This window comes from Chanos chanos, chromosome 15, assembly GCF_902362185.1.
Source record: "Chanos chanos chromosome 15, fChaCha1.1, whole genome shotgun sequence".
Lineage (NCBI taxonomy): Eukaryota > Metazoa > Chordata > Actinopteri > Gonorynchiformes > Chanidae > Chanos > Chanos chanos.
In genome coordinates this window covers 5,239,947-5,267,446 of record NC_044509.1, presented here as the reverse complement: position 1 = coordinate 5,267,446, position 27,500 = coordinate 5,239,947, and the positions used below count along the sequence as shown (strand labels likewise).

At 40.5% G+C, this 27,500-nt stretch overlaps 4 protein-coding genes across 4 annotated transcripts in view; all 4 read left to right on the top strand.

Moving 5' to 3' along the window:
- LOC115828859 (uncharacterized) overlaps window positions 1–2,135 on the top strand; it is a 6,237-nt gene extending 4,102 nt beyond the window's left edge. The window contains exons 2-3 of the mRNA XM_030792956.1: window positions 1,194–1,511; window positions 1,903–2,135. Coding sequence (XP_030648816.1) covers window positions 1,194–1,511; window positions 1,903–2,003 — 419 coding nt within the window. The 3' untranslated portion in view covers window positions 2,004–2,135. The remainder of the gene's footprint in view (window positions 1–1,193; window positions 1,512–1,902) is intronic.
- Window positions 2,136–9,134: 6,999 nt separating this feature from the next.
- LOC115828858 (upstream stimulatory factor 1-like) lies at window positions 9,135–11,670 on the top strand. The gene is made up of 7 exons (XM_030792955.1): window positions 9,135–9,209; window positions 9,627–9,753; window positions 9,980–10,085; window positions 10,134–10,192; window positions 10,349–10,443; window positions 11,001–11,129; window positions 11,581–11,670. Exons 1-7 carry the CDS (start codon window positions 9,135–9,137, stop codon window positions 11,668–11,670), a joined length of 681 nt encoding a protein of 226 aa, XP_030648815.1.
- Window positions 11,671–12,916: 1,246 nt separating this feature from the next.
- f11r.1 (F11 receptor, tandem duplicate 1) lies at window positions 12,917–24,694 on the top strand. Its single transcript, XM_030792474.1, has 10 exons — window positions 12,917–13,161; window positions 17,510–17,569; window positions 18,319–18,435; window positions 18,584–18,724; window positions 20,517–20,719; window positions 21,111–21,213; window positions 21,861–21,968; window positions 22,098–22,110; window positions 22,750–22,807; window positions 23,939–24,694. Exons 1-10 carry the CDS (start codon window positions 13,119–13,121, stop codon window positions 23,972–23,974), a joined length of 882 nt encoding a protein of 293 aa, XP_030648334.1. The 5' UTR covers window positions 12,917–13,118; the 3' UTR covers window positions 23,975–24,694.
- A 1,770-nt stretch (window positions 24,695–26,464) lies between these two features.
- Window positions 26,465–27,500, top strand: part of LOC115828544 (ubiquitin-associated and SH3 domain-containing protein B-like) — a 26,286-nt gene continuing 25,250 nt past the window's right edge. Inside the window, exon 1 of the mRNA XM_030792567.1 lies at window positions 26,465–26,766. Coding sequence (XP_030648427.1) covers window positions 26,639–26,766 — 128 coding nt within the window. The 5' untranslated portion in view covers window positions 26,465–26,638. The remainder of the gene's footprint in view (window positions 26,767–27,500) is intronic.

Here is a 27,500-nt window from a genome sequence, read left to right as displayed (position 1 = left end):
TGTATGATGCTCCGGCTGAGAACTGAGCTGATTCCGACCTAACTATGTCCTCTTGACAGGTCGTTTGAGGATACGGCTTAAAATATAGGTGATATTTACCGTAGTAGTTACTGTGGGTTTTTGATCAAAGACTGGGAAATATCAGACTGCAAAACGAGTGGGATATTTCTCGTGTGCTAAAGAAAAGAAGATAATGAAGTTTAAAAGACGTTTTATACGCAGTAGCGGAATCCGTGCCAAGTAGAAGCAGATGATCCCTAAAGAATCCGGGCGAATTCTGTCTCGCCTTTTATCCATAACCGGAATAATGTACTTGTTTTCGTTCCATTGCTTTTGAGGGCCGATTCTCGTTTTGTATGTAGTATGTATTTATGTAGTGTTTACCTCTTATTTCAACGATACTGTTAGAGTACTGTCCTAATTTGTTTAAATGTTGATATACGCTGTAGGTGAAACAGTTTTAAGCTTTTTTCCCATCTCTTTCTTTTTTTCCCTTCTGTAAACCTGGGCTGACCGACCCCACCCTTACTGACATGGGTAGAACCGCTTACTTTGGGACACACAAAAACAACAACAACAATAACAACAACGACAACAAGTCTAATTAAATGTAGTTTAATGTAGTAGTATCTATTTGCAACAATTATATTATACAAGAAATATATATATATATATATATGTATAAATTGAATCCAGATATTTACAATTTTGACCAAAAATACTTCCAGAGAGTTTCGAATCTGTGCATCTATAATCTACATATTCATTACCCCAAATGTGCTTCATGTAACAGTAAAAGTGTATATTTCTGTTTCCTTTTCATCACTGACTTACAAATATATATATATAACCTCCATTGGCTCAGAGTTTAGAGTCTAGAGTTTTTGACCACACCCTCTATATGCCTTCTTTGAGTTTTTGATCTGCCATTGAACAGTAGTCTGATAGGACCTGATATCTTTGCTGTTTTGTGTCTCCAGGTTCCACATTTTTGTTTCCACACATACCAGGATGACGTACTTTATCCTTGCCACAATCTGCCTGTTGAGTAAGATGACAGTTTTTTTTCACATATATTTTATGCTTACTTCCTTTTCCAAAATAAATAAATAAAGTCTGAAGCAACTGCAAATGCAAACAAATGTATCAAGAGGTTTTTTTTTTTTGTTTTGTTTTTTTTTGCGCTCTTTCAGGTGTTGCCTCCGCCCAGACGGTGAAAAAACTTGACGCTTGTTTAACTCAGGAAAACAACCTACGAATGATGTGCTCATTCGACCCGGGAGAGGGCACAGACCCTTTGTTCTGCACATATACCACAGAGAGCAAAGTGGTGGCATCAACCAGCGCAGACAAGCCACAGGACCCTGTGTACAAGAACAAGGCAGTTGCCAAAATTGAGGGCGAGGTGTGTCACCTGAATCAAACTGGCGTTCCTGCAGATAAGCCCAGAAACTACACCTGTGCCATTCAGAAGAAGAAGACAGTGGAAAAGACTTTGCTAGTGGATGCAAGTAAGACACACCCTCCTCCTCCTCTGCCACCTCCGCTGCTCCTCCCCCCTTTTTTCATTCTCTCTCTCTCTCTCTCCATCTCTTTCTCTCCATCTAATACCCTCCATCTCATTATGAATAGTCGGCTTTATTATTAATGGAAAATATAAGTGCGAACGTTGCATGTGCTGACAATAAATATGTAGCAATTAAAAATTCATGACAGCAGGAGGAAAAGCTTGTTTTTGTTGAACAAAAAAACCAAAACAAAACAGGTGTCTATTCTGCGCTCTTTTTTTTAAAAAGAACAACCTGCGTATACGTAAAACATTCTTTTCACGCTGATATTACGTCATAAAATATTTTAAAGTACATGTGTGATTTATACATTTTTTTCCCCCTCCTTCCACAGAGAACTTGCAAAAATGCTGTGCCCTGAGCGTTCTGATGCAGAAAGGAACCGCCCTTGTCCTGGCTCTGCTCACTCCTCCCTTGCTGTCAGAATATCTGTGATCTACTCACTTCGTCTGGCAAATCCTTTTCAGTTCAAGTTGCCCCCACTGCCTAAGTAGAGCAGGGTACTTTACACGTATGAGGAAAAATACTGCTTTATTTCTTAGCTCACTGCTTTAATTCGTAAGCGCTGATGAAATGGAGCATTTGCTGAAACCCTCTCTCTTTGGCTCTTTGGATAATTCACTTGACCGTTTTTGGTTAAAATATGATGATAGGACGTGATATTGGTCCATTTTATGTCTGTCTACGTTTGTTTGTATATTTCTGCCATGTGACTGCGCACTGGATTTGGCGATACTGGTGTCACAAATGACTAACGTGCATTAGAAATCTCTTAGGGAAGCTTTTGAAGCATGTACATACTTTTGACCATGCCTGTATTGTTGGAGGAAAGTCCTACAAGGTATTAAAACGTTTTCTTGCCTCCAAATGGTGTTTGTAAAATGTCCTTTCACTTCCAAAGTAAATGAGTTGGCTTGCGTTTTACTGCTCATACATAGTTGCCCCCACCCAATGGCCCTTAATGGTTTACATTTTTCAGATGTTAGATAAATTCCTGTTGCTTACTTGGAAGAAGTGAAAAGCAAAGAACTTGGAAAAGCAAAGCGTTTTTGTTTTCCTTTATCAAATAAAAAGGCATTGCTACACAAGTCAGATGAATGATAATGCATGACAGATGACGTAGCAGTATAAAGGGAGCACAAACAAACAAAACAAAACAAAACAAAAAAAACCATTTTATTGTAACGATGGAGTTGTTGGATCCCTGTGCAGAAAGTACACACAAGTTTATTGCAGCTTCTTCCACATGAATGCAGAACACATTCGAGAGGCAGAAATTGATGAAGCAGGCTAACAGGAAGCAATGATTCCAAAAGGATACCAAGACAATTCAAACTGGAATACAAGACATAATGATGTAACAAAGAAGGTTAGGATCATATGTGGAATCAAGGAGAGTAACCATTGATTCCACACAACCACAGTTAACCACAAAAAACCCTGTATACACAAGGCAAGGTAACCGAATAAGCAGCAGGTGTTAGTAATAAGCAGGATAATTATATGATGATAGGTAATTATCAGAAGAGGCAGTGTGTGGCCTGACTGGGAGGGACTGAACAGAACTGGCTGCCTGCTGGTGTGTCATTTAGTTGTTTTTTACATATAGTGTCCTCCGTGGTGTTAAATGGAAAAGGACTAAAAAAATGACAGCTTTCTTTTCTTTTTCACAGGCCAATAACGTAATTGATGTGTTTGGCTGTTTCAGGTGACACATCTCCCGCTTATGGGAATTTATTAAACTGAATTATGTTTGTTTTTCCAGTTCAATTTTAGTTTTACAATATATTCAAAGTCCAAAAACTGAACTGCAATTACTGCAACTGCAATTTATCAATTCTTAACTGGCCCAAAACTTGATTCAGATTATAACGTTCACCATTTCTCATGATAAGAGACATCTTAATATGTCTCTGCAATCCCATGCTTTGAAATCCACTAGACCGTCAAATGTAATCTTGCAAACGGGAGAAAAAAATTGACGCCTGGCACACAAGTGTCTCTTTATGAGTTCAGAATGAATATGCAGGTTCAGATTAATACCTGAATCTTTGAAACAAAGTTTTGGGGAAAATATGTAATGTTTATAAAGTCAGAAGTGACTTATCATTGCACTACTAATGCTTCCTGGAGAAGTTGCATTGCAAAGTTGCTCATTTGTGCATCAAACGAAGGTGTAAGGGAGCCCTCTACTGCTAAAGAATAATATTGCAGTTAGTGGGAGCGCCGATGTGTCTCTAGTTTATCTTTGTTATTTAAATAAACAAAGACTAAGCAGACACACACAACACCACAAACAGTTTTTGTTTTTAAATGTTCTTTAATGCTGAGAGAGAATCCAGATATGAAACCCCAACATCAAAGCACTGGGGCACAGCGCCCAAAAACTCTTGACACCAGTTCAGTGGAATAAAGTGCTGTAAAGTACCCAAGAGCAGTGGTTTTCTAGCTTTCTGCGTCTCTCAGAGTAACATAGGTAGAAACTCACAACCCCCGTTGTCCCCCAGTACGTCTACTATACATGACAAACAGGTAAACGGACACACACGCGCGCACACTCACGCGCGCGATGCGCGGCCCCGAAGTCATCATGAACACGTGTAAAAACATGCACATGTCTGCTCCCATCTGTTAAGTAACAGTCAGTTCAGTAAAACGAGGGAGTCAGCAGCTTGTTGGGGCACAGTCAATAAATGGAAGCGAGACTGGATGCACTCACAGATGAACTCGGAAGTAACATGGGGTATAACCAGGGAATACAACTGACCAGGGGGGCTATTCCAGAAAGTGGGTTGAGCGAAAACTCTGAGCTGGTTAACTCAGAGTAAGTAGTAAACCTCCTGATAGAAGAGCCCTATGGCTTTGCTTTGCCATGAAAATTAACTAGCTCAGAGTTTCCACTAAACCTACTTTCTGGAATAGCCCCCAGGAACAAAACAGGCACAGAATATATATATATATGCAAGAATCATTACGATTTTCTTAAATATACAGATTTTAGGATTATCACAGATTGCACAGGCAAGGACAAATTCCACACAACACAAAACCAAGGGTATTTATACAAACTGAAAGGCAGACCAGATTAACCGAACCAGGGGCAAGGACTAATTGTATAATTAACTGATCAAGGCAAATAAAGCAGTGACAATGAGAACAGTGCCATAAAGTGGCCAGCAGAGGGCGGGAGTGAGATCAATGGGTTCTGCAGGTACTGCAGGCGATAAAGGTGTTACAGGCATTTTGTTTGTTTGTTTGTTTGTTTGTTTTTCATCTGGATATGATCATCTGGAGATCATCCTCCCTTGTGATTGATATTTGTCTTTAATGATGGTAATAATGACAAGAATGATGATGATGATGATGATGATGAAGAAGATGATACATGTGGCTGGAGAGAGAAACAGGAAAAAAGAAAGAGGCAGGCCAAAAGACAAGAAAGGCAAAGCCAAGTGAAAATGAGTTATTGGGGGGGGGGGGGGGGGGGGGGGGGGGGTGTAGATCTCGGTGGAGCTGGCAGGAGATCAGATATTCAGGTTACATCGGCATGTTTTAAAGCAGGAAGTGAAGACTGGGAGTGAGTTTGTGTTAATGACTCATGAAGAAGTGAGCTCCAGAGCCTCAGACGGGGCACCATCCATCACAAAAACCCGCAGAGGTTAAATATTTGGATGGCAGGAGTAGGCTGGTAGTGCCGAAACAGTTCTGTGAGGTCACACGGTGTGATATGAGGTAAGGGTCTGAAGAATAGGGGGCGATGTAATAACAGGGGTGATGTAATAACAGGACTTAAGTGATGGTGACACGTTCGTTCGTTCCAGTATGGAGTGCACAGCAGCAGCCAAAACAACCGTGGGCAAACAAATGGATTTCAAAACCACCTGAGAAAAACAATATCATTTTAGTAATAAAACAAAACAAAACAAAAAAAAAACAATTACCAGACCAGAGACTGGTAATTGATATGGACTGAACTGACAGATAATTTATCGAAAGGGCACATTGTGGTGCTTCCGTTTCGAGAGACAGGATCTGAACCTCTCCAGTGGGATGTACTCAACACCAGAGCCCAGCAGCCCTTGAAGTAAAAACATGATGATTCACTGTGTCTGTTGTTAAATCTAATAGTTTGAGGATAATGAGGGAACCACAGTTTGCATGTGTGACAAGATCCTTCAAAACGTTGACAAGGGAGGTTTCTGTTCCCTCGGTGCGAAGAAGAGATCATCAGGGTTCAATTTTTCAATTTTTTTTTTTTTTTTTTTTTTGTGAACAGCATAAACGCCTAATGAAACAATGATCAGGACTAAGCAAAGCGCAGGATGTTTGATAAGGTGTATTTGACACTTCTAGAAGGGACCAACTTCGAACGTGAGAGACAGCCAGTTTTTTAATTTTCATCATTTTTTGTATTGTTTTGGGGGGGAGGGGGGGGGCTTTGGAAAATGGCTGTGAGGTGGAGAAGGAGAACAGGTGAGCAGGACTTGATTCGAATTGTCTTAAGAGACACTCGAGAGAGCAGGTTGTCTTTTTAGATGGCCAACGCTGGTGGTCAATATGTAGCGGAGCACAGCAGGAGGTAGTTCAGTAGTTCAGTAAGGATGAGTGGAGGAGAAAGTACTGAAAAAAGATTTAGTAGTTGGTTTTGGTGATTCTTCTTTCTTTCTTTTTTTTTGTATTTTTCTTGCAAAAAATGGTGATGTAATCGCAGAGGTCGTGGGAGCTGATTATAGCGTTGTCGCTGGGTTTGAACAGTTTGCTGACAGTCAGAATGAGGGGGGTATGTGAGGTCCTGTGGTGACTGATAATGACGTTTGAGAAGCGGGTGGATTTGGCTACACTGTGGGTGTCTCTCTGTTTTTTGAGTAGGCACGATGTGGTCTCCCATGTGGACCTGAGAACTTCGTTTTCACAAAGAGCCTTTGAGAACAGCAGATGGTTTATTTCAATGAACAGTACTTCGAGGGGGGGGGTTGCCAGTGTGAGGGAGAGATGAATAACAGCTCAACTTTCATTTGAAGAGTCAGGGGAACTGGATTGGACAGCGTTGAATTTGGAGGCCGGCTTATCTGGTGAGATAGGGTTGGAATCTAGGGGGTGTGACAGAGGAGGGGGGGGGGATGAACTTATTTAACATTTTGTTTGTCTTGTGGGGTGAAATTAGGGGAACTGTAGAGAGAATTACCATACAATGGGCCATAAAGTGGGGAGCCGTCGGGGTGGGCAGTTGAAATACAAGAACAGAGATGAAGTCACGGGCAAGTTTGTAAAGTAAACAAAACAACATGAGCTTTACAAACCACTATTGAAGGATCAGCCACAGAGAAAACAGTGATGAGTAGTTTAGATGTTCCAGGGAGAAAGAAGGTGTTTGTTTGAAGTGGGGGACACAGTGGAATAGTTTCAAGCGGTCAAGTTAACTTTTAATGCGCTATGCGTAAAAGATGAGACATGAGAAAGTCTCCAAGGATTTCTCCTGAACTTCAGATTGTAGGGTTACACAGTCTGCCAGTCGGCCACTGCTAGTAAGGCAAGGTTTATGTACGTCGCTGTTTCTAGAGGGTGTCTTTGTTTAAAGGAAACATTCTCCCGGCTATCTCCAGGTCTCAGTGAATTGTACAGCAGTCCAGTTTATGTGTAAAAAGTAGTTCAAACCCCAAAGGAGATTTGTCATTAAGAGGATGGATATTTAAAATAGCAGATGCAATGGTGAGAAAATATGTGTAATCCATTGCAGGTTGTTTGCAAGTCAAATACAATATGATTCAGCAACGACAGGGCACCAGTTGGTGAGCAGATGTTTTTATCGGAAGTGAAATGGACAAATCGATTTGCATGCTGATTCACGGTGCACACAGGGCCACCAGTGTAAAATGCCTGATATAAAATCAATATTAACAACATCAGAAGGTTGGTCAATGTTTTTATTTAGCAGGCAAAGTTTGTGGAGGGATGACAGTTGAGTTCTAGAATCATAGGCTAGAACAGAAATCCAGAAGAACATAGAAAGAGCAATGCACGACCCATGACACATTAATTTTATGCTTCATATTTTAGTCACATAATGCATAAATACAATAACTACTGACACCCCCCGACATTTTAGAAATCAATCTGTCTTTCCTGTGACCTCCACATTGGGGACTGCAAAAGCTTAGGGGGGAGGCAGTGGATCCAGTGGGGTGTCACGCCCCTGGTTCTCCCTCTCTCCCTCTGCTGGGCATCTTTATGTTAGGTTTTTGAATTCGCTTCCTAATTTCTCTTAGTTCACATCGTCATTCAATCATTAGTTGCACCTTGAAAGCATTGTAATATATTCTGTTACAATATTATTGTAATACAAAGTACTTTCTGAAATGTTGGTAATAGAAATATAGTAGTTGACCTGAGTACTGAGGCCTAAGTAGTTTAACGATGCAGCAAACATTGATTTGGCTTAATTTCTCTGTTCCACTCCAGAGTTTCCAAAGTTCCAAAGTTTCATTACTTCCTCAGAAATACTAATGTCTTTCTCATCTCACACTCCCTGGCCAGTTCTCTCACAGCCTGTCTTTGTTTGTAAGTAGACTTACTGTCCTTGAAGAGGAACAGCAAAGAAACCAAAACACACAGATCTCGAATTCTCAGAAGTTAAACTGTTGTTAATCATATCATTTCATGAAGTCAGGAAATGGTATGATTAATAACAGTTTAGCAAAGATCGCACTGTCATACTTAATCTGGATATGGGGCAGACTCAGGAAGGACTTTTTTTTTTCTTTTCTTTTTTTTTTTTAAATCTGTTCTAAAGTAATTTTGATACTCTTCCCATAGAACATTGTATTACGAGTCACCAAATCTCTTTAATGAACTTGGCTGTGTTTCAGTGACAGAGAACTGTCAGACCCTTTGTTTAAGTGAAACAGTGTGTGGGAGGAACAGCATATTACGTACACTTTTGTAACAATTCAAAAGCACTATACTGTTTTCATATTTGCAAGGAGCAGAATTAAATAGATATTTAAGAGAAGAAAAGATGCCCCCCCCCCCACCCCCCCACCCCAAAAAAAGCTTTAGCAAACCTCAGCGTTAGCTGAATGATCGTCGTTGTGGTAACAATTTCCATTCTGTTGTCCAGTCTCTCTTGAATGCATGATGGTTGGTTTGAGAGCCTGTCAGACTTGTAAAACAGGTTTTTCACCCCGCAACCCCTGTGTGTGACAACCTGTTACAGACCACAACCTCCACAGATCAGCCAATCAGGTGTCTTTTTTTTTTTAAAGCCAAGGGAGCAACAGGTTTGGTGAGGATTCTGAATCTCTCTGTGATAATGTGGAAACACTTGCATTTTCATTGAGAATGTCTTCTTCTCCTCTCACAGGAACTCAGTAGTAGCTACCTACACCAGACTTCCTCTCTTTCAACGTCGCTCGCTGCTTTTGCTTAAGACGGACTTTAGTGCGGAGAACAATTCAGGATGGATAAATGACAGGACGTTCCATTGCATCAGTATTAAGACAGACCGAGTGATCCAGCATCTGAGCGCACAGAACCACTGGGAAACCGATATCTCAACCCATGACCTCGATGGCCCATGTGACGTATCAAGTGATCCATGTAGCGGAAGGGCAGATGGAAGGCCAGGTGGATGAAGCTACAACTGTTAGTCATTCCATTCTATTCTATTCTATTCTATTCTATTCTATTCTATTCTATTCTAAGTCTCTGACTCAACTCGACTTTTAAGGTGAACATGTAAAAGTTAATTCAGGTAAATGTAAGAAAATTAATCCTTCACATTGAGCATTCTCATGTGATCAAGGAGTCAAATTTACATTGTTGATGTGTTTCAAAATGATTTTACAGGTACCCAAAGCTTGTATGTTGAGATGAAAAATAATACTTCATAAACCAAACTACATGTCAGATTTACTTTGCTGTAGTGATTCAAAGAGGATTTTGCTGGTCCATAAAGCTTGTAACGCTGAAATCAAAACTAAATCTGGCTTAAATGTCATTTGTCCGTTAACAGGGTGGACAGCAGAATTATCTTTTTGGGATCTGTCTTTTTCTTTCCAGGAGGTTTTCTGTCAGACTAAAGCCCTGGAGGAGGAGGGCCAGTACTGTTACCCAGACACCACAATGGATACCATGGTAACCGCCATCCAGGCCCCTGATTCGTTGCTCACTCAGTCTGCTCCCACAGGTGAGTTCATTGAACACACTGGATCCAACTGTTGTTTTTCATGAGATTAAACTGCTCTCTTAACTGTCAGTTTGACCTCACCACTTTCCATTATCCTAACAATCAAATGAATTGATGATAAACACTGTGGAAATACACAAGTCCGTCAACTTCATTTCCATCTTTCACCTATGAGGTGGATTATGTCCGCTTAACCCTCTTAGAATTTTAACTTCTCTTTTCAAAGGTCAACTCTATGTGATGATGTCACCTCAGGATATTTTGAGTGCCACCAGTCAAAAGTCTGTATCCCTTTCCAAAGAGAATAACAACATTCGGATCAGATTTTGTACGTTACACTTTGTGCCCTAACTGATAAGCGTATACTTTTGGTTTCGCAGTAAAACTGAAACAAAGCGCGGCTCCCATAACGAAAGGAGGCGGACTCAGCACAATGAAGGTGAAAAAAAAAAAAAAAAAGATCTTAAACGCTGATGTTTAGATGATGAAGACTATTTCTTTTGTTTGTTTTGGTTTTTTTTTTTTTTATAGATAAGAGGTTATTCCTGCTAATCGAGACCCTTTTGTGATGCCTCTCGCGTTTTGTTTCTCACAGTCGAACGCAGACGGAGGGATAAAATCAACAACTGGATTCTGCAGTTGTCAAAACTCATCCCCGACTGCGGAGAGAACTCAGCCAAAAATGGACAGGTTGGTCTCACCTCCCAACAGAGGGACTGGGGAGGGAATCCGGTGACAGAAATCAAAGTGTTTTAACTCTGGATAAACCTTGACACTGGATATTCACTTGGTTAGGGTTTTTCACGACTGTTAAATGGATAGTTATAAAACACCTCAGTATTTAGTGAGCTCAACAGTTGATCTACCATAGTGTCTGATTATGGTCAGACAACATGGCTAACCATAATTAGCCATAGTTAGCATTGCTGTGGTTTTAACCAGTTTCTTTGTCTGTGGCGTATAACTAAGGTGCTGGTTTTCAATCCATTCCACAGGGTTCCCCTGCCCCGTATGTCTTTGTTTTAGCCCTTGATTATCCCAGCTGCTTGAGCTAATTATGGGCTTGACGATTAGTCGATTTATTAAATCAACTACGGTTGTGCAGTGTTGAAACGAAACTTTGCTGTAGAGAGGTACCATGTGGATTGAAAAGCAGTCAACTAAAAGTTTGACCACTGCATGACTGTGCTCTCCCTCTTTCTCTCTCTCTCTCTCTGCATGTCTGTGTGTTTCTGGATATCTTTTAGAGTAAAGGTTTAATCCTGTCCAAGGCGTGTGACTACATTCAAGTGATGAGACAGAGCAATGCAAGACTAGAAGAGGAACTCGAAACACTGGAGAGACTGAGAATGGACAATCAGCTACTCAGACAAGAGGTATAATAACTTACTGTGGGAGAAATCAACCTAGAGCACAAAGAACAGCAGTCAGCGAACGAGTCCATTCAGCAAAAGAAAGCTGGTCTTAAGCATGGACTGAATGCTGAAACTGGCCCAGGCCTGCGTATTTACTGCACTCCCTCTCTCCTGTCCTTAACTTTTCAGTACCCTGCTTGTTTTACAAGTTTGCAGAGCCACTTCCACATTTAGATCAGCCTCTCTGATTCATGATATGTAAACCTGCAGTTTGTGAAGTCCAGAAGTGATGGCGTCAGCAGCGCTGTATTGTTTTGTAATAACAATGCTGAGAAGAAGAGCCCTGTTCGAGGAATCACTTAATGCCCTTCAGAGAGGGGAAAAAAAAACAAAAAAACGAGAAGGACATGCTTAATAAACATACTCTTCTTTCTCTTTCTGTCTCCCTCTTTTTCTTTCCTTCTTATAAAAGGCAGAGGAATGGAAATCCAAGAATCAGATGCTGAGAAATAAACTGCAGCACCATGGCATTACGTCAGCAGCAAACGTGAACCAACAGTGACCTTACTTTCTCAGAGCAAATCCTGGCTCCGTTCTTATACACCTCAATCAGTTATGAGCTACAGAATCACATGGTTTCCAGCTAATGGAGATACTGGAGTGAAATGGAGACAATTCTGATTGATTAGGTGATCTATGCTTATTATATGTTTTTTGTTAGTTAGTTTGTTCTGTATCTATTACAGTTTTGGCCTTTGGGTTTGGCCTTTTGTTCACAGTGGCTGACATTTGGAATAAATTAAACTGATCTCATTTTTTCTCTTTCTGTGCAGCTAAATGTTTTTTTCGTATTGTTAACATTGCATTCAGTGGACTACTGACTATAGCGGAATGACACTGGCCTTTACTCTGTTGACTGTAGGCTGGTTTTCTTTGTTGTTGATTTCCCAGGCCTGTCCAGAAAACACATAACCGGGATCTGTTTGTAGCAAAGGTGGAATAGCAGTCATTTGTTTGGATGTAATTCTTGGGATTTTTAAAGTACTTTTAATAAAAAAAATGTAATTAAATAAAAGAAAACGGATCACTAAAGTGAATGTTGTTTGTAATTTAGAGGAACTGAGAGTATTTTTAAATTAACTCTAGTTCCAGTCACATGATATTACATCGCGTAGACCGCAAGAATGTAAAAGAGCAACCTCCATGAGGCACTGTTTTTTGAAGCATTTAGTTATGCCGGGTTTTTGTTAAGCATCCTGTTTGAAATAACCTGAAATGACTGCCGCGCTCGTATCTGGTGTATTAATTTCTCTAGAATGTTCTTTTATCGAGACATTTTGCCATTTGATCAAGCCGCAGCATTGCAAATCAAGAAAACACGATCTGTTTTCATCCGAACTCTATTTTTAAGTCAGATGTAATATGCACAGCGCTCTTATTGTACAGGGAAGTGAGAATAACAATTAAAAAGTTCTCACCGTGTCTCGAAGAGATGTCCAGATTATTAAAAATATAACCCTACATGCAATGAGGCAAGCTGATTATCCCATAATGTGGACCAGTATCCAGTTCAAAATTTTACCATTCTAAGTCCAAAGAAACATCCAAATAAATGTTTTATTTTAGTATTCAACTAGATCTAGTTAAGGTCTCTTAAAAGTTACGGCGTATACTTTTTCTGTAATCAGAAGGCTTAAGATGAAACTCTTAGTATCACGTTTACTCAGCTACACGCATACTCTCACTACGTCACACACCTGTTATTATCAGGTATAGAAGAGCAGAAGTACCATACCTTTCCTCAAGTATTGCATTACAAAGGGAAGGGCGTTGACATACGTTGTTGGAAGCCGTTGCTGTTTTGATCCACTTCATCTAGAGCGCTTCTGTACCGAACATTCGAGTGCAGTGGTTACAGTTCGAGAGCAATTTTGCCTCTTTAGAGTGTCGAACAGCAGGGAAAAAAGTTAATTCTTGGAGAAATCAGTCGATACACCTGGACCTGCCGTCATGTTTCGCTTCGTCATTGTTTGTCTTGTCTTTCATGCGACAGGTATGAGTACTTTTGGTATAACTATTTGTTTGGCGAAAATATATTTTCAACGGCGACTTTATCGCATTAGTCAATTACATCACTGTACTGAATCACGTATCTTTGTTTTTTAGTTTGGTTTGTGTCGTGTCGTCGAGAATGTTGTTGGTTTGTTAATTATTTATTTGAATCCGACGACTGAGGTCGTGCCGTTGCTGTGGCGGCCAAGTAATGCCTCTGAAACTCAAATTGGCTGTAGCTCAAAGTGTTTTTAGATCGATGGCTCCTACAGTTTTTAAAAAGTAGGCAAACACTTTCCATGCCTAAATCGTGATAACGCGATGTTTTATTTATTTATTCGTTTTTAAAGTCGTAACAGCGCTTTTGAGTGATACAAAACTCAGCGCACCTGCTACTCCTTAGCCTAGCCTACTTTGTTTCTACCATAAACGAACATTACAAGCATACAATTAGCTATGTCAGCACTGTTCTGTGACCGTTGTGAATCGGTTTAATAGGATATTCGAAGTCATTATAACGATATATTGTTATTTAAGACTGCACAAATAATGTACAAAGCAAGAAATGTACTTCCTGGTAATATTGAAAAAATGTACCTGGACAGAGAGAGAGAGGGGGGTGTAGGCTTACTTGAAAGCAAAATTGAATTCTGGTACTCAGTTACCAGTTTTTTTTTGTAATTACGTGTAAGTGAAATCAATCGTAACTTTACTCGCTGATAACGGGGGGGTATTCCAAGTACATGGTTTAGTGACCCTGCTAAATCAACTCAGTGAGTAGTAAACCTCCTTACAGAACAGCAGTGTGATTTCATTCTCCTAGCAAAACGTTTCTAACATACTTACCATAGCTTCTAGTGGAACGTGTACTACTAAGTCTGGGTCAATTTAGCCGGTCACTTAGTCACTTAACCACGTACTTGGAATACCCCCCAGATCAGTGAAATGCGATTTAAAGTAATGTTAGACTATATAAAACTATCAAGTTTGTTTGAGTCAGAAAGGAGGTTAGGGCACGTGACACCCCCCCCCCCCCCCCCCCCCAAAAAAAGGTCCAAAAGTTGCAACAAGTGAAACTAGGAGCCAATTCAAAGAACCCATTCAATAACAGAAAAAGCCACTTTGGGGGGGGGGGGGGGTGGAAAGGCCCACCCCCTCTAGTAGGTCGACTGCAGCTGTTATTTAGGTCAGGTAGGAGCATATCTTATAATGTTTTTTAGTTGTTGAATGCACTGTCAGAATATGTTTGATTTTTTTTCTGCTAGACATCTGCATTTATGTATTTTTTTATGGTGGGAAGTTGCTCAATACAACAGGAGACTTCACAGCCCCACTTCACGTCAAGCATTTGCAATTTAAATGTAAATAAATGAATATTTTCCAAACATCAACCAATGCAAATACTTAACTATCAGTTGTAGTATGCTTGTAAGAGCTGCTTACTTCAGCACCAGTATGCTAGAAGTCGTCCTTGTTTTAAAGTTGCGGTATGTCAGTGGACAGTACTCCTGGGGATCAGACAGTTTCACACTTTCAGTTTATTAAAAAAGAAACCATGTCTTAGATTTCCGCTCTTCGTGAATTAAAAGTTGTTGTAGTTTCACTACACGAAATCTTAGATCTCTGTATGATCTGGATGCTACACAATGCTGATTTATTAAGGAAAAGAGGTCATTTAACTCCAAGCCCAAAATTCCAGTGCTAACGGCTTTAGTTTGCAGCTCAATGGTGCCTTATTCCAATCCAGGTTATTTTTAGATCAGTGTTTGTTACCAGTCTCAGTGAATCCTTCTCTAAAGTGACATTTTCAGGGCCTAAAAAGTGAAGTGGCTTTGTATGGGAGGATCACTCCCTTCGCCCAAACTGAGTTTACATCCATATGCATTAGGCTACTTATTCCTCAGATGTCAGTTAAGTTTTTTTAGAGGTAAATATGCAGTTCGACCAAGCGAACACAACACTAAAATTCACCCATGACAAGTTTACAAAATCTGTCAGTCGTAGTGTTCTTATAACAGGCTATATTGTTGACTGTATGACGTCTGGTTTTACAACATCTGTGATCAAATGATTTGGGAGGATATGATGATGGGTTTTTTTTTGTTTGTTTTTTTAAATCCAACAAATATTAAAAAAAGGAAGGAAAATGCGAGAGGCTTTGTGACAGGAAAGACACTCTGCAATACAGATGGGAACTCTTTTGTCTCTATGTCAGCGCCTTGTGGCAAGGTATTTCAGCTCTTTGTAAATAAACTCAACCGACTTGTTCGTCTGCCTGTTTTTTAGATGATGCATGCTAACGCCATGACAGGCAGCGATTCCAATTAAATCCACTTAGAAACACAGAAACCCCTGACTATTTTGAAAAGTATTAGGACTGTAGGTAGTTCTCTGTTAAGTAAGACGATGTCATTTCAGTCTTAGTTCTGTTCAGGAAAGATTGAGGTCGCAGCCTGAGCAAACTGTGAAGACGTGAAACGCTGTGGTCTGACTCGACTGGTTTGAGAAGATTGTTTAAGCAGGAGTAGACCTCTGACCAAAGAGACGTGTTTTCTGTTCTCTCTGAGCTCGTCCTCTCCTTACGGACAGCACAGCAAGAACCCTCACATGCTGGTCTATCACAGCAGAACACGAGTTCAAAGGGAAGCACACACAGACAGAACAGCACTCCCTCACTTCCAGACCCTCTACACGTATTCAAACAGAGACCAGTTTCCGATGTACTCTGAACCTCCCCCCCCCCTTCTTTTTTTTTTGTGTTCATCTCATTGTGTCAGTGTGATAGTATTCATCACGCCGGGAACTGTATTTCCGCCCCCCCCTCCCCCTCCCCGAAACTCGACCTGTAGCTATGTAAACAAGGAAGCTGGGCATTTGAACAAGGCAGGTTAGAATTAAAAGAAAAATGACAGAGCTTAAAAGGAAACCGAAAGAGAACCAAGAGACAACAGCGTTTACAGGAATGTGTGGACGACTTGAAAATGACACATTTGTCAATGATTTTTTTTTTGTTTTTTGTTTTTTTTAAATACCAAATGAAATTGGGGATACTCCTACACATGAGTTTAAAATGTTATTATACCCACTTCACGTGTAATTTTTTCCTTAAGGGAAAAGGAGTTCCTAGCAGGGTTTGGCCTACTTCTCATCTGAGTAACTTCACTAGACAAACAACTGAGTCACACTGTATGCGTGATCACACCTCATACGCATTTTGACGGGATCTAAGGTGTTAGTGTAATTTTTGGAAGCTTATTTATTTTAAGGGAGAGCATATGAGAAACTTACTGAAACTGGAAGAGATTACCAATGACAACCACCACCCCCCCCCCCCCCCCCCCCCCCCCCCCCCACACACACACACACCGAACACACACACACACACACACACACACTCACATACTCATATGATTAATATCACCACTGACAAGTCAAAGTTTCCTTTGAAGCTGTGTTTTTCTTTTTGCTTGCATCTGCCTCTCCTTTCACTCAGGGGGACGGGGGATAGGGTTGAAGTCAGAATTGAACCGAAATGAGAATTTATGGTTAATCATAGTTCGATTTTTGGTGTATTTTAATTGGTGTTAGAGTTGACACCAGACCTGATGATGTACAGTAGGATGTGAGTAGGATGTGGAAACGAGAGTTAGATCTGATAAAATACCACTGGAGTTCCACACCCAGGAATGGCGTTCCATCTGAGTTTTGTGTGAGTCAAGAGCTGATTTGTGTGTTTCATTGGTGTATATAATGGACTTCTCCGATGCAAATTTTTTATCTGATAAATCTTCTTTTTTTCCTTTTTTTGAAGTTATTTATACACTTCAGATTATTATTTTCTTTCTTTTAGCTGTATTTTTTTAATGCCACATCCTTCTATGCTCTCACTATAATTTCAGTGAGTATTCATTTGCCGATGATGATATGATATTAATCCAAGGTTTGATTGGTATTGTTTTGATGATGGCCAATTTAACTGGATGAGTATGACTTAATGGGTGTTTGTACTGCAAAATGCCTTGGGCTCCTCTTTTTTCTCACAGACAGCGTGTTCAGGTGACTGACTACCTGCAGGGTCATGATGCAACAGGGAATTACTCACCACACACCAGTTCATTCAAGGGTGATGTTTGTGGCGGTCAGGAATAGTTATTGTGAAAGTGGTTGGGAAAAGAAGAAGTCAGCGTTTTTTAACGTAACGTGTGACATTCATTTTGGTCAGAGTCGCCTCTCGTGTGAAATCCATTCATCTCACTGTTTTCGTACTACCATTGAGATTATGATTAAGACAATATTAAGAAAAAAGCAGATGGGTAACGCACTACATTTCTCTTCTCTCTGTTCCTCAGGTTTACACGGCTTTGACGTCTCCACAAGCACACCAGATCTGAGAGTACCAGAGAATGCTGGTATGTCTCCTTACATTTTTCCCATCTTTCTTTCTCTCTCTCTCTCACGTGCACACACACACACACACACACTGTGTCACACTATCAGTATCCATTAAACGAGTGTGTGTCTGTTATCAGTAGTGTCTAGGAGTGATCCATCTCCGCTGTTTTGTTATTTGCATTAATGATGACGACGCACCAGGAAGCAGTGAACTTCAGAGGGAAGAAAAAGATAAAGAAGTGGAACTTTTCCATGTCTGTCTTTGTCTGTGTTTGTTTTTCTCCCCCTCTTGTGTGTTTGTCCTCTGTCTGAAACATGACACAATCCAGTTCCATGCTATTAAACCTGCAGCTTTTGTGAAATAATCTCCTCTGTCCACTTTTACTAAAGAAGACTTGTCATTTATGATTTAGTCTGAAGTGTTGTCCTATACACAGAAGGGTGTTTCAACATTAAACTCCTTTTAGAGACTTTTTTTTTTTCTTTTAATTTGCATTTTCATCTCCTTTTCACCTGATTTGGTCTTTGGTCGTGTTTCTACTCCTTGTTGCTAGTGCAACAGCCACGTCAACCGTGGAAGACGTTGGCTATCACTCACACATGTAGAGCTTTTCACTAGACCATAGAGGGATTTCCCAGTAAGCCACAAGCCGCACATAGGTTCACGCTGTGTTCCCCAGATCTACCCACTCATGTTGCTGACCAGTGGGAGTTGTAGTTTCCCTTTCTCATCATTTTTTTTTTTTTTTTTCCCCCCCCTCTACAGGAGCTGATCTGAAATGTACATATTCGGCTGACTTTGGGTCTGACGCCAGAGTAGAGTGGAAGTTCAAAAATCTGCAGGGTTCCCAGACCTACGTCTTTTTCAGCGGCCATCCGACTGGTAATTACACGCGTACATTTTCACAGCCTTTTCCCTCCTCATGTTATACCATGATCAAACTGAGGTCAATAGACCATCCTCCTTCTTTAGTTTTTTTTTTTTTTTTAAAGTATGCGTGGATATTCTAATTTTTTTTTTTGCTTTTAAGCACCCTATAAAGGCCGAGTCACCAAATATGAAGGAGGACTGCGGTTTAACAAGGTCACTCGGAATGACAATGGAGAGTACGACTGCGAAGTGTCTGGAAGTGACCAGTTCAAGGAGGCGAAGATTAAACTGACTGTCCTAGGTGAGTGATCTGTCTTTTTTTTTCTGTGTTGTATATGCAGGGTGATGCTGGGAAGACTGGAGAAACCAGTGGCTTAACCCATTTGTGGGTTTTACATGCAGATGTCAATCACAGTCACTCTTCAAAAAACAGCCGTACCCAAAGACAGGCAAGTTTAGGCACAGAAGTAGTTTCACAGGCTTGGTTTTTTTTTTAACTCTTATAACACAGTAATGTATGTTCATGTCTGTGGTGGAGAATTCTTTAAAAGGTTTTTGTTTTTTGGGTTTTTTTTTTTTTTTTTTTAATTTCAGGTGGGTAATTTGAACTGATTTGACTCTGTTTCTTGGTTTTGGTGTTGGATAAAGCTGTCAGAGCAGCGTCTTGCCTGAGCTTGCTAAGTCTGTCTGTCAGTTGGTCCTGGGCCGAGAGCGCCCTGGAGTGGCAGCAATGTGGTACACGGCTTGATACTCGGAGAACACGCTCGCTCAAACATGCTCCGAGTCTGACATAATCTCAGTCCAAATCACCGAGTGAATCAGAGTCTTGATGGAAAAAGATGTCGTTGTAATATGAGTTTCAAAAACAACAGGCAGCATGTGAATGTCTTTCTCGAATGAACAAATTCTTGTTTTAAGATTAAAAGATTTACATTGGTGTGGGTCAATCATTTGCAAATTACGTAAGAATGTAGTATATGTTCATGCAATCAGTGAGAGAAGAGCCGTTGTACTTCAGAGAAATGCAAATAGTTGTTTTTCTTTTTCTTTTACAAGGGCCAAAGTTCATCAGCCAAGCCCTTTTTTTTTGTAAAGCTCTGCTCTATGACTCAAGGAATGACTGTTAAATGTCATCTGATCATTGTTTGTCTAGGGAGAGTTTTAAAAATCATCAAAAAGTCATTGGTAATACACAGATACACACTGAAGTAAAAATCTATCAACGCCTGTTATTACTCTAAAGGGATTTCAGGAGTCTTCCACAAGAAATTGATTGTGGAGGAGGTCTTGTTTATTTTTTTTTTACCCCTTTGGAAATCTTGTTTGTAGACCAAATTTAGTATTAGACTACACATTGTCCACACTGTTATAATGAGAGAGTCTTTTCCACTGAGCTACAAGGTTTAATCGTGTTTGGTTAGTTTGTAACAGAGATACTGGTTCGCTCTTTGTTTGCTCGCTGAGCTGATGTCACAACCTGATTTCACTTGCTAGTGTGTGGGCTGTTGTGATTCTGGTGAGTTCGTCGTGTTTTAGCTGATTTATATTTTCCTCAGCTCGCCGGCTCAGAGCTGATAATAACATTATGTCACTTTGTGAAAATAATTTTCTCAAAGACTTTCTCAAAGCTTGTGTATCTCATCTTGGATAACTGGTTTGGTTTTTGAAAGAAAGAATACGTGCTTAAGATTAATAGAACAATGTGCTCAGTATGTTCACTCGCCCAGTGTTAGTCAGCATTGCTATAGTCGTAGTAATGCCTCTTAAACCAGCCACCGTCAGGGCCATCTCCAGACCTGACCCTTCAAGTTTAGCATTTGATTCTGATCTCTAATTGGTTGAACACGCTTAATCCTAGTCTCTGATTGGTTGAAAGCATTTGATCCTAGTGTGTGATTGGTTGAAAGCATCTAACGGCAATATCATATGGGATTGAATCACTTTTCCACTTTAATACTGGAGACGTTGCAAAGATAGAGAAAAAAACAAAAAACAAAACTTGCAATTGCTTGAAAGTGTCTGTTGAATCGGTTTAATGCGTCTGAATGTGTCCATCTCTGGCTGGTTGAACTAAATTCTACACGGTTCCACAGTGCCACCGAGTGTCCCAGTTGCCAGGATCCCCTCATCAGTGACGACAGGGGGAAGGGCCCTGCTCACGTGCTTTGATAAAGATGGCTCACCCCCGCCCACCTACAGGTGGTTCAAGAACAAGACGCCCCTTCCCCAGGACCCCAGCAAGTTCCCCGCCTTCAACTACACCGTGTACAAGATCTCCCCTCAGAATGGAACTCTGGTTAGTGATGGCGCAGTCTGTTCAAGACAAAAAACAAAATGTGTATTGGCCTAGCTTTTGTTTTTTTTTTTTTCCCTGCTTCCTTACTTTCTTTGGCATAATGATATCTGGAGTACTGATGAATAGTGTGTGTGTGTGTGTGTGTGTAAATGACTTAATAAGATGAGTGGCTTAATCGGAGGAATTGAATGAAAAGGTTATTAGGTGCTGAAAAGTTAAAAATGCAGTCAAATGCAGGCTCTGATTTTACAAAAGCATACACATACTGCGACCTACACCGTCCTAAATACCTTAAATTGTCTCTCAGTTCGCAAGTACATAAATACATATACATGCATATAATGTCTGTATTCATTTTTTTTACCCTTATTTTACATCTGTCACGTACCAGCTGTTTCCCAAGACCACGAAGATGGATTCAGGAGAGTATTACTGCGAGGCTTCCAATGGTGTTGGTGATGTCAAGCGTAGCCAGACTGTAAAAATGGAAGTCCGTAAGTGACGTTTTGCCTCCGTCAGTAAGAACTGCACTGACTTAATGTATCACAGAAGTGTGCCTTTATTCTCAACAGATAAGACATTGAGCACATGTAAACTTAACCCCGGAGAAGAAGAAGATGGGACTTATTATACTGGAGATATTATTATCTCGGAGATGTTAATATATAGGAGATGTTGGAATTTTAGGGATTGTTGGAATATTAGAGATGTGACTCTTGTCCTCAGGGAAGAGTTCCATCTGCTGTAAGCTATAGACTTAGTGGAGGTGTTGAAGTTGATTTAGCACATTTGGGGAAAAATGAAAAGGTCAAAGACCCTTTCCTTACCTCTGTACGGACCAGGGTCGCTGTTCTCGGCTGATTGGTTGCTTAGGTTGGTAATGTGAATTCTGTGGAGGGATCACCCCTACCAGGTTCCAAGCTCGATCCCCAAAATAAACCTCTGTCCTGACATTGAATATGCTGAGTTGACTCTACTACTGTATTTAGATGTGATCGATATTTCTCCATGTGTTAGACACTGTAAGGTATAGATTTGACAGTATTTACTTTCTCTGTTGTCAGTAAAATGCTGGTTGGCTTTGACTGGGTTCATTTGGGTGTGTGTTGTTAAATGTGTGCTCTCGTTGTCTCTTTTCTAGGCGACGTCAACGTTGGAGGAATTGTTGCCGGGGTGATTTTCCTCATCCTGATTCTAATCTTACTGGTTGTGGCCGTCTGGTTTGCTTATAAGAGAGGATATCTCGCCAGTAAGTTTCTCTCTCACTCTTTCTGTGTGTGTGTGTGTGTGTGTGTGTGTTTATTCATTTGATCATTCTGTGACTAAGTGTTTTTTGTTTTATTTAACTGTTTCCACCTTTTTCTCTCTCTCTCCACAGAATTCACTGAACGGTAAGAGCACCTCACTGATCTTTAAATCCCTGTCTCCTTTAAGTCAACCCAAACGAGTTTTCACTACGCCTGTAACTTCCACCGGTCGCTGTGGATGCCCCATCTATGCAGAACAAATTTGCGTTTGTTGTGTTTTTTTTTTAGGGGTTGTTTGAGGATACAGGTGTAGATATTGTTTTTTAGGGGTTGTTTGAGGATACAGGTGTACATTTTGTTTTTTAGGGGTTGTTTGAGGATACAGGTGTACATATTGTTTTTTAGGGGTTGTTTGAGGATACAGGTGTACATATTGTTTTTTAGGGGTTGTTTGAGGATACAGGTATAGATATTTAGGTTTTAGGTTAGATATTCAGATTCATGTGTGCAAATGTGAATTTAATAGGGACAGGGTTTGTCAGAGTATGAAAGTAAAGTCTAGACCGTGACTGAAGGGTCACTCTCAGGTCAATCCTTCTCCAGAAAACTCTTATTAAATACAAATCGTTTCACATTTTGTCAGAGTTGCTCCTAATGGCTTTAAACATTAATCAGCAGCTAAAAGCTACTGTGTAATGCTGTTCAGTGACACTTTGAGGAATCAAAATGTTGTTCTCCCCCTTCCCTGCAGTTTTAAATACATGTCTGTGTCCTCTTTGACAGAAAACCTAAATCGGTGGTGTACACCCAGCCGACGTCGGACTATGGGGACGAGGAAGATGTAAGTTCAGCTCTCTTTTCAAAATAGTTTTTCTTTTTCATCAGACCCCCCCCCCCCCCCCCCCCCCCCCCCCCCCCCCCCCCCCCCCCCCCCCCCCCCCCCCACACACACATCCAGTTCAGACATATGGTCAGGACCCTATCCAGATACACAAAGCCAGTGTATACCTGTGAAGTGTTTGGTCTTTCCTGTCATTCATGACCCCAAACAGTCGTGGTGCTACATTAACCAAGCTCTCCTTGACCTACTGCGCATTCAAAAAAACAAATAGTCATTAAAATGTTTAGTTGATTATTCCTCTAAAATGTCTTTTTTCTAAACTTCTAATCCAACCACAGGAAACTGCTAGATTGTCTATAAATGTAGTTGTGATTGGCTCAAAACAGACACCATACATCTATATGCAGTAAATATAGTATAGAGGGCTAGGTTTGTTGGCATAAACGCTACCAAAGTACCAAATCCAGTATAACTGTTACTTGCACACAACAGACTGTTTATACTCTGAGGAGATTACGCAGATAAAAATCACACTGAAACGGTAACACATCTCAGGTATATCAGAGCCGCTGTTGTTTCAGTGATTACACTGATTACTGAATGGCAATGAAGGTTCATACAGTTTACCGACATTCAGATCCTGCCTCTTAGGCTGCTGGCTGGAGGCTGCAAGCATATTTTTCTTTTGTTTTTGTTTTTTCTTTTGTCGGGAATATTAGATTAAAACTGGCTCTCTCTGTATTAATCTGTCTGAACCTCTGGGCCTCAGATCACCCATTCATTTGTCAAGTCACTGCGGTTATGAGAAGTGTTTCTTAAAACACAATGTTCAGTCACACTAAGCTGTCTGTTCGCTTTTGTGTCATTTGTCACTTGAGTTCGCAAATTAAGTACGTTTGCACTTACCATTTTCTGCACAGAGCCCTATAATAGAGGAGACCCAGTTTTATATTGGATAATGGCTTTGAATTTTTTCCTAGATTGAAATAAGCTGTATACCAAGAAATCAGGCATGATCGTACTCTTTGAGGAGTTTGAGTTCTGTTACCAAAAGCGTTTGAAATGATACGTTGCCACTGTCTACCCAGCAGGCTAAAATGTGAACTGTCTTTGGTTGTGTCTCTGTTTCAGGGGGAGTTCAGACAGAAGTCGTCGTTCGTGGTGTAAAGTCACGCGTTGGTTCCAGAGCCATTCTCCCCCCTCTTCTCCTCTTATCCAACGGTCTGATACACATTAAGTGACTTGGTTCCTCTGAAACCTTTTCTGCACAAAAGAGCGGGGCTGTCGGTGCTTTGCAGTGGATGCGTTTGGAACATTTTGTGTCTTAAAGAAGTGAAACATTTGCACAGGCTGTTTCCATCAAATGGGATCTGTTTTCCAATATACTTTACAGCCAGGCCCGCGAATCTTGTTTGTTTGTTTTATTTTATTGTTTAGTGTCTTAACTCCAGAATTGGCTTATATGTAACTGCTTGTGAGTACTTGTTTTTGGCTCTTCTCCATCTTTTCTCTGAAAAAAAAAAAAAGGTTTAGATCTTTTTTTGTCATTTCCTCTGAAAAATGAAGCAAAATGGTGAACCTCCAGGTACAGTCAGCGGAGGGTACTTTTTTGACAGTTTGAACTGCACATTTTCTTAAAGAGCAGGTCACGAGGAGGTGAGTGAATTTGTGTGTGGAAACAGTTGTTCAGCTGTTACACACAGACTTATCTTAAACAGTGACTAATTTACATTTAAGAGAAACACTATAAAACTACTTTTAAAAATGAGCTGCAGTTAGGTGTTTAGTTCATGCTGTCTTAATCAGGGATCACTAAAGCGTGTGAAATATTTTTTGTGTGTAACGAACATATCTGTGGTTTTAGCTGGCTCCAATGGAGGGGGGGGGGGGGGGGGGGAGGGAGAGGGGAGGGGAGGGGTGGGGGGGGCAAAAACATAGGCTCCTGAGCAACTCAAAGGGTGAATTTTTTTTTTTCTTCTTCTTGATGTACTGTCAACCCAAGTGTGTGTGCTTTGCTATCAAATGAGAGACCCAAAACATTAGTTTACTTCATGGATGAACACTTAAAAAAAAAAATACATAATGCATTTGTGCTTTGAAAATGTAAATAGTAGTTATGTCTTATACCTCCCTTCACTCATATCAAGTTGAACATTTTGGCCCTTGTAATATTTACACTCTTTTTAAGACTAAAGTAATGTGTTGTCCAGGTCTGTTTTGAATGTATATTCTCAAATGAATTTTAAGGATACTAAATAATTTTGTGAATTATCAGGTTGTATTGTACATCTTTTTGTAGTAATGTTCTGATTTAAGATTTTCTAAATCTCTTTTGACAGCCAGATTTCATTGTAACTGTGAGGACAACTCCAATAAATGAGTTTATTTACTATCGTTTAAGTGTTTTTTTTAAATATATATATATGTATATATATATATATATATATATACACACGTATGTATGTGATGTGCTCCTTTTATGGTGCACAAGCCCTGTGAAATTGAATAAATAAAATCAGATACAATAAAAGGGAATGAACAGATTTTTTTAAAGCTCAAAGTCGTATTGCTACTCCAGAAGAAGGCGTGTAGCTGGCTCTAACTATTGTGGATAAATGTGACCAGCACGTGGCACCAGAGTCCCACAACAGCCCGCTCGACCACGGTCCCGGCTCCCTCTAAAGGTTTTCCTGCGATTTTTTTTTCTTTCTTTTTTTTTTTTTCTGTTGGTGGTTTTTACATAACCGATTTCACGTTCAGCTCTACCTCTGCTGGCAACATGATGCAACCTCATGTGGCGTGCTAGCTTTTCATCAAAGTGAGGATGTTTCAGTACTGTAGAGATCATTCAACGTCTCCTCACAAACCTTTTAAGTGTGCGTTTTCTGCACTATCCAGTCTTTTTCATTAAACCTCTTTGGTCTGTCTTTGGCAATACACACACAATACAACACACAATGGCAATACAACCTCTTTGGCAATACACACACACACACACACACACATATATATATATATATATATATATATTTATATATTGCTTTGTTTTTTGAAAATGGATGTACATTGTTGGGCATTCGCACGCGATCAGAACATTCATAGGCAACACGCCGAAACTGTCTCTATAATTACAAAGTTAGACTGGGTTTAAAGTCACTGCCCATATAATTGTGTGGTCTATCTGATCATTTCGGGTGCCGTTATATAAGTATGTTCATCTCAATGAGAACAACTGAATGATGAATATTATCAGTGACGTTTTAAGAGAAACGTCCATTGAACGCCATTGTTCAAAACTTCGCCTTTAAGAGTTAGGGGCGGTGCTGGTTACAGGCAACCCGCTGACAGGCTGAATCCCCGTTCACTCAAAGTCCATTCATAAATAAGTCATCACAAAGAGGAAGCGCTGGAGATGGTTCATTATGGTACAACATATGTGTATCGCAACGCGACGTATTATTCATTTGGCCACAGGGAGACAAATAATTTTCCATCCCAGTCAGTGAAATTGATTCTTGTCAATACGGAGAGTCAGTGAGAGTGACTTCCGACTGGTGACCCCCTTTTGCAAACGGCAATGACTTGAGCGCTCCAGCAGGAAGCTCAGCGCATTCTCTGTACAGATACATTTTATCCACAAAAGAAAAAACCACACAGAGACACACTTCTGCTCCCTTACTTCAGAAGGACCGATGTAGTGTAGTGTAAGTCTGTTCGCTCATCGTTGGAAATACAGATCGTTCATTTTTAAATGTCAGTTGTGTTTATTCTCTTGGACGCACCAAAAGTAAGCGGATCAGGGGACTGAAACACCAAATGGAAGGGTGAGCTATGGCAGCAAAAGAGGATTTTTATGCCAAAGTCACCCCACGGAGGCAGCGACAGACCCGACCGGGAACTGTCAAACATGGGTCTAGTCTGGACGTTTTGTTGTCGATGGGTTTCCCCAAAACCAGGGCGTAAGTATAAGATCTGACTTCTTTACAACTCCGCTGATCTCATCCCTGTCTCCGCATCAACAGACTCTGACCACCGTGAGAGAACGGCTCGCAAATTATGTACGATGTGAGAGCAGGCCTTTATGGGGCTAATCGGTGATCAGTTTGTCCAGTGGGCTATCTAGCAGTTTAAGTGACAGGTTCCTTTACGAAAATGTGACGGGCTTGTGAAAGGCTGTAATTTAATCGTTATTTTATGGGTGACTTGTGTACTTTCTTAAGGGCGGTTTTCTTAAAAATATCTATCTATCTATCTATCTATCTATCTATCTATCTATCTAGTACTAATCAATGCTCAGCTACAAAAGTTTGTGTGTGCCCCTCCAAAAACATGACACACTAGTTGCGGCAGGAGAGGTGCAAATGACAGCACTCCCAGAGTGACGCTGACGGTCCGCTTGGGCACTGTTCATGTGTGACCCTAGTCGCACGGCGTTAACTTGGCACCAGCGGCCGATGGTTGGGTCAGACTCCTTCCAAACTCAACAGTGATGTAGCGTTCTACGTTCACCTCTCTAAAGAGACGTTAGAGATGTAGTCTCTGCGGTGGTAGGCTACGGTCTGTCACATCATCAGTATTACTGCATATCAAAATCTGCCACATTAACCTGGATCGGACCCAGCTAAATTCGCAGATAAAGCCAAAGCAATTATAAACAGTCTTTTTTTTTCTGCACCAAATGTGCTGAGCAGAG